This window comes from Lutjanus erythropterus, chromosome 8 (genome assembly GCF_056507025.1).
Source record: "Lutjanus erythropterus isolate fLutEry1 chromosome 8, fLutEry1.hap2, whole genome shotgun sequence".
NCBI lineage: Eukaryota > Metazoa > Chordata > Actinopteri > Lutjaniformes > Lutjanidae > Lutjanus > Lutjanus erythropterus.
Window position 1 is genome coordinate 13,768,222 of NC_139324.1, and position 12,963 is coordinate 13,781,184.

A 12,963-nucleotide genomic window follows, 5' to 3' on the forward strand; every position below is an offset into this window, starting at 1 on the left:
GCTTGTTACATCTGTTGTCTATGTGAGCTGCTTCTGTTAAAAGCAACACTTTGACATTAACGTGAATTTGGCAGCTCACCCAGGGAAAACTCAAAGCTGATGGGCTTATCTCCGATCTTCCTGTCAATCATGGTGGCTTCAAACAATGTCCCAAACAGCAGAAAGTGCTCCTTGTCATCTGGATTCAGCTACACATGGAAATATCACCATTTATTACACAGTCTTAGTAGTCTGCAAGTTCACTGCTAGATGCCATTAAATCCAAATGAGGACTAAACAACTGGCAACAAACAACTTAATTCAAATCTTGAAAGCAAATGCTTCCTTTAGAATAACTGTTACACTTGCACTGTTGTCATTCAAAGAATTCTGGAACAATTCAGTGTGCTGAATTTCATTTTGCCAGCGGTCCAGTGCAGTTTCCAACAATTCAAAAGTATGTGATAATGAAGGTGGGATTTTACATGTTGTTCTAAGGACAACATGTAACAAAGGAAAGGTATATGTCAGAAACAAATGTAAAGTGTTTGGAACCAGTTGGTGTATCATAATCATATCGTACTGTTAAATATTTATGTTGGGGAACACTGAGGATGTTATGAAAAGAAAACTTAATCCTCCCACCTCAGGAGGGGAATCCACAGGAAGGACCTCTGCAGCCACACCTTTTCCTTTGTCATCATCAGCAGCTCCTCCTGCTGCTCCTCCTGCTCCTCCTCCTGCAGGAGTCTTGCCATCCTTCCCTCCAGCTTTTCCTGCTTTTCCTACATCCTTCATGGACTTGGCTATTTTGATCTTGGACTCCGAACCTGTCCCTCCTGATAGGATCTCCACTGCCAGCTCCATGTAGACCCGACCCCTGACAACAGTGAGAATTGAACAGCTTGTTGTTGGTAAGTTGTTGGCTCATTATTTACCTGGCAATTTTTCTGACACTAAAAATATTTGGATGATTATCATCCAACAACAACATTAACATGTTAACACTGACCTGTAGGACACGCCTTCTCCGATGCCCTCATTAAGCTCCCCTGTATCATCACCAATGGAAAAGTTTCGGGCAGAGCCATACAGGTTAATCCAAGCAGGACCAAAGGTTGGTAAAAACCCTGGAGAAAGAGAAAGAGCAAATAAGATGGAGTGACAATGTGTAAGACAAACAATTGTCACCATGAGCCAACCAGCAATTCCCCTTCCTCCTTTCTTCTCATTTTCCCTTCCCTCATGACTTTATCTCTGCTCCCATCCCTCCTTTCATCTCTCCTTACCTCTGTCACCATCCTGTTCATTGGAGATGCGTCGCAAGTCAAAGTAATGGGTTCCAATGGCAACATCATTCATGCTTCCCTCGTCCCAGACCTATGAGGAGAGAGAAGTAGGAATCCTGTGACATTTAGACTTGTTTTATTCATAATGCAACTGTACATTTAAACTGTGTAAATTATGGTGCAAGAAGTTCAGACCTGGATCTTCAGTCTCTGACACAAAGGGGGAAACATCTCTATGAAGACAATTTGCTCATTCCACACAGGGTCTGCTGTGGACTTCTGAGTGGATGTGCGACCCTAAGAGGCAAAGTAAGAAGATCAAAGATGATATAGACTTACATAAAATAACTTAAACTGAATTCCAAACTTAGGATGAAAGCTAATCAGGACTGTTTGAAAGCGCTCGTTCAACATGGAACCACACAATCCTCTCACAGAGTAGCACAAATGGACGGTTAGACAGTTTTGGAGTAGTTGAATCATATCTGAGTTAGGTTTTTTTTTTCCTTCATCCTCAGCCCCTCCTACCACATAAGCAGCACGCACTGCATGCACACAGACAACAGTTTACCAGGAAAATCATGAGCAAGCATGGACCGACAGACATCCACTGTGTGCAATAATGTAGATACCTGAGAGGAAAAACAGTGACAAAGGAAAGAAACTTGATTTCAAAGCACATCAATTCAGCTTGAAACTACGTAAGTACTGAGAGCTGAACATAAAGAGACTCTTAAAAACATATTTCTCTCTGCTCTCCTGCACACAAGATCTCAGTATCATAACACATGCTTGCTCAAGGGGGAGAAAAGGAGGCTCGTCATGGTTTGGCCGCGGTTGGCAAGACATGACTGCAGCCTGCTTGGAGGCAAGTTGGGCTCACTTTGGCCCCACTCTAGGGTCCATTTTGAGCAGCGCAGCACTCAAGTGGTTATGGATATTCCAGTCAGCATGACACGGTTTGACTCAGCACAGCCAGAAATGCCAGTTCAAAAGCACCATTTGTGTGTATTTGTTTGTCAGTACAGACAGTGCTCACCAGTCCCTCCTCTTTTTACTCTCAGTCTGTGACTTTCAAATACATTTCTCTTCTGGTCAGCCGTCAACATGGACAGAGAGACTAATGATTTTACTGTAAACAGCATGGTTGGCTCCTCTGTAGTCACTGCTGCACACAGGTTTACAAAAAAACATGAAGATTTATCCATTTTTTTTATCCCAAAAGTTTAAAAGACAAACACTGAGCTGTCATTTGTATCATCTGTAATTTCTCCATGGTTGCTGCTGCAGAGGGGCTGAGAGGCAGAAGTGAAAATATTTCCACTTTTTCATCTCAAAAGATTAAAAAACAAATGCTGAGTTCGCATCTGATCAGTCCGCAGCTCTGCGATTTCTTTGTGGGTCGCTGCTACAGAAGTCTGAGAAGCACGAGTGAAAATAAATCCACCTTTTAATATAAAAAGTATGAAACATACACTCTGAGCTTCACTCCTGCATCAGAGCCACTCTGGTATTTCTCCCTCCAGAAAGTTCCAGTCTGCCACCAACCCTCTCATCCAGAGCTCCCCAGCTCTGAGCAGCTGTCTTTCGTGGTTGAAGTCTATTGTCACAGGCCAGATTCTCTAAGTACTGAAAACATAGCCAAGAGGAGGTGCAGAAGTCTATTTCTGTCTCAGACCACATCATTTACAATATGCTGAAAGGTTATTATGAAATTATTTTTCATTGACACCAAAACAATGTTGCCTACCCTAGCTTTAACCCCAAAATCCTTTTCATTCATTCATTCCTCATTCAAAATTTTCTCAAAAGCCAAGTGCCATTTAGTCCCATTACACTGGAGAGAAGGCAGACATCTCTATGGTCGATATCTCCGTAAGTGAGCAATTCACACCAAAATAACCAAGATGGAAAAAAAACACTACAGGACAGGGGGAAAATGTGTATTTTTGATTTGGTATTGAACTGTCCCTTTAAAAATATGTTAAAAAAAAGCATGATCAAAATTGTTTAGGTTTTGCCAACCAATACCACGTACCAATCTCATATTCACAACTTTTTAAACCTGTTCCTTAAAAAACATTTTTTCAATAATCTTTTGCCCTTTCTTTTAACTGCTGTGTTACACATACGAATTGGACAACTGTTATGCTAGGAGCTGATATTCAACTCACCATTTGTTTGAAGAAGCTGACCACTACATATGGGTCTATGAGTGCTGTGTTGTCTCCTATGAAGGCCTTGGTGACATTGGCCATGATGCTGGAGTTGTTGCGTGGAAGGCCTTCGGCTCGATACACCTTCACACAGAAACGAGCCCAGGGTCGCTCAGAAGGAAAACCTTCTGGTATCAGCAGGTTCCTGAGAAAAAGAAATTCACAGCAACACGCTAATATATGTCAACCCTGCCAAAATTGATTTATAAAGCCATTTTAACAAGTAGGTCAGGAAAAACCTGAGAGAAAAACATGGCTATTGAATCTTAATATGTGCATTTCACCGAATATCAGTTAAATGTATTTAATATCTTTGAAGGTTGTAGATTTTTATAATTCTAAGCTTTTACAATTTAAAATACAAGTAGGCATTACCCTCTTAAAAGGGTTGAAAGCGTATATAGTTCCCCAGGTGCTGATTATGTATGTCAGATTCTACTTCACAACTATTATGACATTGTGCCTCTCCTATATCGTTGCTGTTTCTGTAACCTTTTCCAGAAAACCTAATGAAGGAATACTGCATACAACATTTAGGGGAAAAAAAGACAGGTATCATACTTGTCTATCTGCTCTTCAGCATCACTCGTTTTTTGTCCTGGCTGCATGGCATCTCCCTTTGCTGAGACGCTGATGTCACACTTGACATAACCTTTGACCCCAGTGCTAATGTCAACAGGATTGGTCAACATTGCCCACTTATTGATGAACTGGTGACCTGAGAGAGGACGGGAAAGAAGGAAGGATGACTACTGGGTGGAACAGTTGATTTAAAAGTAAAGTTATCATTGTGTGCCCTTGTTCAAGACATTCTCTGTAAGCAAAAGTAATCAGTGGCTGTCCTGGTGGATTTTGCAGCACACTTAGCTTATGTAGCTTTTGCATTATGATGTTGATAAATCAATAAAAAAAAAAAAAAGAGGTGAAAATTGGTTAAAACGTTTAAGCACTTTAAAGCAGGCTTCAGCTTTCGTGGACTGTTTTGACATCACTAGTTAAATTAAGAGACATGCCAGAAAGAGGTGAGCTACCTGGCTGTTTGTAGACTGTCCACACATCCAGCTTAAAGGAACCAATACAGAAACTCCTCAGCATTTTAGAATGCATCACCTGGACAGAGAAATATATACATAAAGAAACTGACAAGACAGTTTTGAAGCTGACACGATCATGTAAACAAACAAAAAAGAGTTATGGACAAGTTTTGGCAGAAGGTCTATGATGTATTATTCGTTCATAACACTTTATAATGCATTTATAAGGCTTTATAAAACATTATAAATATTTATAAACTTGTACAAGAGCTTATTACAAGGTTTATGAAGTATAAAAGGTGGACATAATGTATTAGAAGTTCAGGGTTCATAATGTTTGATACCTACATGCCAAGCTGACAACAGGAGAAGAATATGAGTTGCAGGTTACAAATCTTGTGAATGTGCTTATAATGCATTATAGACATGTCTTACACAGAAACCATTGGAGGAGCTGGCTTACTTTGGCCATAATTGTTTTTTGTTTGCTTCCATGGTCTTGTAGCTTTGGCTTGCCAGTTTCAAGTTTTGAATGGGCTTATAATGCATTATAGACATGACATTCATGGAAGGTGTTACCAAAAGTGTCAACTTCATATTTGAAGAGAACTTCATGTGTTACTTTCATCCTCCAATTTAAAGAATATGACTTTAGATGACACATTCAGATATACTAAGAGAATATTATGTATTTAACTCACAGACTATAAGTAAAAAATCCTTCATAATTTCAGTTATAAGCACTTAGGTGTTCTGACCTGATATTTTCCAAGTTAAACATGACACTTAAAACTCATCTTTGACATGCTCATTCTCGGTATGTTTTTTACTCACCGTCAGCTTGATGACTTTGTCGAAGAAGACCTCTTTGTAGGCAAAGAAGTCAAACACAAAATACTAATGGAAAGAAAGAGGAGGAGAATAATGAAGCATGAGAGCTTAAAAGATTAGCCAGTGACAGTTGATTCAGATGGGGTCTCTTAGATCATTTAAATCAGCAGGTCCCAATTTATTTGTCTTCATTTATTCTTACCTCATTGTAAAAGGGAGCATTAGTTCCCTCTTTGACGGAAGTCTGTTTCTTCTCGTCACCGATCTCGATCACCACACTGGGGTCAATGTTTTCTCCCACCAGCTGCCTGGCCTCTGTGATGTTAATGGCAATCTATTTCACAGAAATAAAGTTACATACCACTGCACAGATATGATATAGATTATGGTATTTCTCAGGAATTAGTCACAATTAGACATAAAAAAAGACACACACACACAGTATATCTTACAGTTTTGTCTTTTCCTGTTTTTACTTGTATGAATTAAAATTGTCACTTGCATTGTGTATAATTATTCCTGTTTTCTCTCATTATTTATACATTTTTTCTCTGCAGATGACTACTGTTACTATTCCTTTGTTCCCTTGTGAGTCACTTAAGTTTAATCTTATCTTTGCAGTACTATATAACCCAAATATAGTCCACAACTGTGTACTCTACATGTAGTTACCTGAAAGCTCTGTGGTTTCCCTTCACTGTCCTGGATGCGAGTTTTCAGTTTGGCCCTGTCAAAGTTTCATTGTTCAGGTCAGGGTCAGTGAATCAATCCAATGGAAGCCAATTTCCACCAACGTGATGAAAAAAAAAAAAACTTTGTCAAAATAATGACTTAAAATGTCACAATATGAGAAACTTACTTCAAGTATTGACTTAGTATCTTAAATAATGGCACACTATCTCAAAATAATGAATTATTTCAAGAAACTAAGTTTCTCATTTTATTTTTTCTCATTATTTTATTATTCATCATTTAATAAGTAATTACTTTAAGGACCTTCTCATTATTTTAAGACACTAAGCCATTATTTTGAAATAATAAAATATTATTTTGAGAGGCTGAGCCCTTATTCTGAGAAGGTCTCTTATTATTATGCAATACTAAGTCATTATTTTGAGCACATTTCTCATTATAAAAATCTTTTTTTTCATCCTATTGGCAGAGATGGGCCTCTATCCAATCTGATTATTAGTTAAACAGATATACATGCCTTTCACAGTTACTCATGATGTCACAATTCAAGAGTTCACAGGTCTGGACCCAAACGCACGCAATGGAGAGAGATGGGAGCAGTTTAGTGATATTTAATGAACAAAAAAGAAACCACGCAAAAAGCTTACATGAATGTAAGGCAGGGAGAATCCTCAAACATGCAAAGTAAAGCCAAACAATAAATCCAAAATCCACAGACCAAAGCAGAGTCCAAATTCAAATACACAAGGAAAAGACACAGAGAGCTCATACAAACAGCCAAGGCCCTAAAGACAGGTTTAAATACACTCGGGAGGGGAGGATAACAATACACAGGTGAGGGCAATCAAGAACAGGTGAAGATAATCAGTGATCAGAAAGAGTGGGAAAAAAGACAAAGACAGGAAGTAAAAATAACAAAGACACACAAGGGAAAACATACCAAAATAAAACAGGAAGGGACTAAGAAAAACCAAAACCCTGACACATGAAATGTCACCCATCAACATACTAAGCTGAAAGAAAGCTAGACACACAGACAGGTGACAGTGTTTAAATATACTCAGTATCTGCTCACACACACTGAATTCAGCAGTTGTGTAATGTGAATATTTCATACCTCTTAGTGTTTGGTATTATTCTGGTTCTCACTGCAGAGCTTTCATCATCAGGGTTTTCTATCTCAAGGAGGGGAGATTCTTCAGAAGGCCCCTCCGCCTCACTGTCTGCACACACACACACACACACACACACACACACACACACACACAGACAGACAGAGGTGGACACTTTAATTTCATATAGCCAAGAGAAAGAAGTTCAATAAAGTATTTAATGTGTGTGTTGTTAATAAGATGCATTAAGATAATACAGGTTGATACAGAAATGGTAGTAAAAATGGTCAGGGATGTTCATTTATACAAATAAAATAACTCTATTTAAACAGGAACAGTAGCATCCTGTGACCCTGTGCTGTACTTCAAAACCTAAATTACCCATAATTACTGTCATTGTGTACACCAGTATTCAACATGTGACTGTTTGACAAGGGTTAGTCCACCACCAATGATATGACAGGAAAAACTGCTGTATTGTACACTGTAAAAACAACCAAGATGGTGACATCGTGTGAGTGTGTGTTTGTTTTCCAGGCCTTACCCACAGCTCCCTTGTTTGCCAGGACCAGATCTGTGTTGACATGTTTCTTCTTCTTCTTCACTTTCAGGCCAAACATGATCTTACCCTTTCTGTTCACAGAAGAGGAAGACTTTCAGTCACTCTTATTCTTATTTTTACCCTCATTTGCTGCAAATTATCTTCATTTTTAACTACAGCGCACTGAAATCAAACAACGAGTATGGGGTTAAAGTCTTGAAACTGACTACAGAGAGACGCAAAACAAAGACATAAAATGTTCAAAAAGACTCAAAATAATCACAAAGACAAAGAAAACTGACTACAAAGTAACAAAACAACAACAAAGACACAAAACACCTACAAAGAGATTAGTAAACTGATTAAAAAGACATGCAAAACAATCACAAAGACAGAAGAACATCTACAAAAAGACTTAAATCAACACATTAGCAGCAAATACATTAAAAAGAGATGCAAAACTACTGCAAAGACACAAAATCATCTACAAAAAGACTTACAGCAACCACAAAGAGACACAAAACAATCACAAAGACAAGCAAAACTGACTACAAAGAGATGCAAAACAACAATGAAGACACAAGAAAATCTGCAAAAAGACTTACAGCAACCACAAAGAGACACAAAACCATTACAGATAGACACAAAACAACCACAAACACAAGCAAAACTGATTACAAAAAGATACAAAACAACCACAAACACAAGCAAAACTGATTACAAAAAGATACAAAACAACCACAAAGATACAAAATATCTACAAAGAGATGCAAAATGACAACAAAGAGATCCAAACTGAACACAAAGAAGAACACAAAAACACCTGAGAGACACAAAGGATCTACAATGGGACACAAAACAACCACAAAGAAACTAAGAGAAAAACAACACTTGGACAAATAAAACAGCGCAAAGAGACACAAAACGCATCAGTGTCATTTGTAATAATTTTCTGTCTTTTGCAGTTGGGGTGTCTTGCTCCCATGTTGGAGGGGTGGGGAGCCTTTTACAGGCCCATGTCAGGGGCCCCTGGTCATATAAGTCATCTATGGGAGAGAAAATGGGATGCAACCGCTGTTCTGAAACTGAAACTCTTTATTATCTCATGTCATTCCACTCATGTGAAAAAGTGTTGTGTGTATAAGACTTGGGTTTGTGTGAAAACACAAGACAAAATGCATCTCATATTGATTCACTAAGAGACAGTGCACTATTTGTCAATACGGGACAATACTGCATTATACGGGACATTATACGGTATACTTTTGTTGAGGAATACAGAGCAGCCACCCCCTCTTTTATACTTACTACATCCCAACAGTACTTGAAATTAGTAACTTTTTTAGTTTAATTTGGGGAAGCAAACATCTCCATATTGATTAAACTTAATTTTGGTTTAAAACACTAAACTTTGTATGTATGTACTAAACTGAGCTCTGCTCAACTTTAAATCTGGATTAAATCCATTTAAACCATGTTTTGATAAACAAGAACTAATCTTAGTTTAACTTGATCTTTGTTGGTGTAACCCAGTCCAAGTGTTGTGTCTTATTTTGTTTGTCTGCAGAGTTTTGACATAATGGGACCAAGTCCATGTGTAACGAAAATGCAAAAAAAAAGGTAACCTTCCTCCATTATTATCACCATGTAACTGAAATCTGAAGTGTAAAAAATCTTTTATGTAACTGACCAGATCCTAGAGGGATTGTCATGTGTAACAGTTAGAACAGTCAAAATGTTCAAAAACAAATATACTTTAAAACCGATGAATATGCTCACCGTCGCTTGGCCGCATGACTGTCTGAGTGATCCATTCTGCCAAAGTCCAGAGAAGTTTTCTTCTGCTACTAACAGGCACCAGGAAGGTTCAGGTCCTGAGGTTTATAGCTAAAAACTAACTTCAACCACAACAACTCATATCTGGCTGCTTTTCTGTCTTCTGGTCACATAAGGACCACAGAGGATTTGTTGCCTTCTCATTTCTCTTCTTAGTGGCCCTGGCTATTTTCCAGTGCAGAATTATCCTGTCAGCTCTCTGATCACCATATTATGCTTTTACAGCCCCTCCTTCCCTGCAAATGCCTTTCTCATTTGACTCGATTGTACTGTAAATATAGACTTATCGAAACATCCTTCAGCTCATCCTCATAAAAAACCCTGCTTGCGCTCCACATCTGCTTTCTCATGTCCAAATAAATAAACTTGAGTCTTAAAATATTGCTGCACTTGTTGTGGACTGAACCTGACTTTGGAGCTCAGCTCCTTCCTCCTTGTTCTAAAGAAAATATTTTCAGCCTATCTCTCTAATGTTTAACTTGCTGTGGTTCCAGTGTTTAGGTAAAGGGACCGGCCCTCCTTGCTGCTTTTAACACCTAATCACATGTCTTAGAAAGTAGTTTACAATATTTTCTAACAATGCCTTTATGGTCAAAATATTCTCATACGTCATTTTAAACTCAGCAGTTTTTTCTCCTTTCCTTTAGTTACTGAACCTACATTCATCTGTGCTGATACGGCTCAGGTCTTGTTGCTCACTTAGTTTACTTTGTCTAGACTTTCAGCAGCATTTATGCCTGTCAGCGTCATCAGACATTTGGGTGGGTCAACAGTAAACCATTTCTAAACCATGTATAAGAGTAGTCTTATTGTAAAGTGGTACCACTTCAGTTTTACCGGTGAGAGCAAAGATAATCACCAAATAACATCAAAGACAACAGTAATGGTGCGTTCCATTTGTCTCGGAGCTGGAGATGACATCACACCTGAGTTGACTGTGTACTAGTACAACATGTCAGAAAAATAACTCTTTTGAGCTTCATACTAATGCATTTCACAGTACTTTGCACATAAAACAGTGTAGCAACATGACCACTTACAGTATTGTGTGTACTTTACTTGATTTTATGAGACACAAGTGCTAATAAACAGCTTTGTTAACTGTTGATGTGCAGAGAAGCCACATTGGATTTTGAGTTCAAGGTTGGTGAGACTTTTGTCGGAAACCCGAATTCAGGGGGTGTTCCAGTTAAAATTTCCAGCTGGGAACTCAGAAACTCCCGACTTTGTAGTCCAGATGGAGTGCATCACAGAGTAGAATAGAACAGAACTACAACTTCCTCAATCTAAATGACATAACAAGTTGTTGGTAATTAATGACCCATTTGAGCATTTTTAAGTAGCAACTTTAGCTCTCGATCACTGCTACAGTGATCACATGTGTAAAACAGAAGACTTGAACCCTAAACAGACACAAAAAATAAAATGTGAGTCAATAAGTGGCCTTTAGACTTTTAATTAAAGTTAAACTACCAGATGCTGCTTGCCAGTAACATGTAAACATAAGTTGTATTAAAGATCCCTGCTAAACATGTTTTAAGACATATAAATATATCTTTTTGAACAGTAATTTGTTTCTGATATTGATTACCACAAAAAGTGGTAAGTTCTGAGCTCTTAAAATTACATCTCTCTGCCAAAAAGTGTGTGAATGTGCAAATATTGTTCATGTCAGCTTGACTGTGGAACACAAAACGTCGCCTAACTCACTGAAAACTCACACATAGAGGTTTCAAGTTTCTACATCACACTTTCCTCCTTCAGCAGATAAAACAGCCTATTAGTGTCAAACACCACAGTGATGGAGCAACAAGTTAAATATATCTTTCTGTGGAGGTGGACTTTATATTGGTCTAATTTATCAGTGCTATCTTTTGATTTTCTCTCAGCGGGTGTTTCAAGTGCACACGTCCCTGCGAGTACAATCCAGGAAGCCCAGTTCTTGTCATGTGTGTTTTGAGGCTGTGTTCACATGCTGACACACTGCACTGCTGTTCATTGTACAACTCTGGAAAGTTACCATGATGACAATCACTGGATCTTCTATCTTAGTGATCATAAGGTAAAAAGTTAATATACATTGTTTACATTACAAATCTACCAGAAATGTGTGCTTACACATATGTTTTTGGCCAGTGTATATACATTACATTCATTCATTGCTGGAATACCTTGCATTCGGTTGCAGCAAAAGTTGAGCCAGGTTCAAATGTTTGCCGGATAATCTTGCATTTTTTCAGACTCTGCTGTGCCAATGCAGTTGTCTCATTGAAATGAATAAGGAGGACATTTTTTTACACTTTGCTCTCTTAACAAAGTCCTAAATTGAGGTATGAAGCACCCAAGACACATTGAGATTCAATCGATCAGACCGCAGTCAGAGATGGTCTGGGCTGGATGTGAGCACATTCTTTCAGCAGTGTGTCCTCAGTGTGTCCTGGACCACAATGAAGATCTACCTGTACTACTGACATCCTGTAAGTTCACGTGAATGATTTCCTTTTGGTTCACTGTGATGCAAATTACGTGCTTGGTCTCTCTTACCTGCCAAAATAAGCACACTGTCTCAATACATCTGTTTCAACTGACTTCACTTCTAGTAACCACAAATTCTCCAGACTTACTTAAAAACATTTTGAGAATTGTGAGTGAGAAGAAACTTTCTGTGAAACAGCTTCTTAATCATTCACGCCTTCTTGTAAATCTGGCATTTGATGCAATACATCAAGTTGTTCCTTTCCTTGTAAAAAACATGTTGCTGTGAAGAGCAGGCGGGAGAGATGCTCTGTGGTGCTGGGATTTTATAGCTGAACTGTGAGCAGGACACACACTTTTACTAGCACATTAATGCCAGGTGTAGACAGCCTCTATGTGAGTTTCTTTAGCAGTGTGAACAATTTTTGAACCTTTGAAAGACTATGGAGAAGAGGTTAAAAAAAATCATCCCCGGTAAAAGACAAAACTATCCCACTGTTGTCATAAGAGGGCAGAGATGGTCTCCTACCTCGGTTTGGACTCCATGTCTGCAGTCAGAAGTCAGTGTCACTCATCAGTTCTGGCAGCTGGACATGCACGGCTGCATCCTGTGTGTGTTCATGCGTTGGCTCAGACAGTCAGAGTGAGACGTTGAACAGGAGCCCAACCAAGTGACTGGAGGTTGAACTGTTTGTTCAGAGGATGAAGTTGTAAAGCAGCCGGAGCATGTGGCTGATGCATGGCTGTGGATTTTTCCTTGATTACCTCCTGGAAAGTTCAAGAGCCAGAGAGTGTTCCAAAATAGCACACTTTGTTTTGTTTTGTTTTTTCATTTATTTAAAGTTACTTTGATGTTTTGATTTTATATCTTTTGTATAATTGTGGCACTGGTTTTATTAGTAGTAGTTGCTATAATAGTAGTATCGATTGTATTATTAATAGAAACATTTTTGTTAC

General features: G+C 38.5%; 1 protein-coding gene across 1 annotated transcript in view; it reads right to left on the reverse strand.

Moving 5' to 3' along the window:
* Window positions 1–12,647, reverse strand: part of fer1l6 (fer-1 like family member 6) — a 72,697-nt gene extending 60,050 nt beyond the window's left edge. Inside the window, exons 1-14 of the mRNA XM_084724603.1 lie at window positions 12,536–12,647; window positions 7,699–7,787; window positions 7,160–7,265; window positions 6,022–6,076; window positions 5,552–5,683; window positions 5,353–5,415; window positions 4,516–4,594; window positions 4,046–4,202; window positions 3,443–3,629; window positions 1,464–1,565; window positions 1,269–1,359; window positions 992–1,109; window positions 625–859; window positions 80–188 (exon numbers count right to left, since the gene is read on the reverse strand). Coding sequence (XP_084580729.1) covers window positions 80–188; window positions 625–859; window positions 992–1,109; window positions 1,269–1,359; window positions 1,464–1,565; window positions 3,443–3,629; window positions 4,046–4,202; window positions 4,516–4,594; window positions 5,353–5,415; window positions 5,552–5,683; window positions 6,022–6,076; window positions 7,160–7,265; window positions 7,699–7,787; window positions 12,536–12,552 — 1,540 coding nt within the window. The 5' untranslated portion in view covers window positions 12,553–12,647. The remainder of the gene's footprint in view (window positions 1–79; window positions 189–624; window positions 860–991; window positions 1,110–1,268; window positions 1,360–1,463; window positions 1,566–3,442; window positions 3,630–4,045; window positions 4,203–4,515; window positions 4,595–5,352; window positions 5,416–5,551; window positions 5,684–6,021; window positions 6,077–7,159; window positions 7,266–7,698; window positions 7,788–12,535) is intronic.
* Window positions 12,648–12,963: the final 316 nt, after the last annotated feature.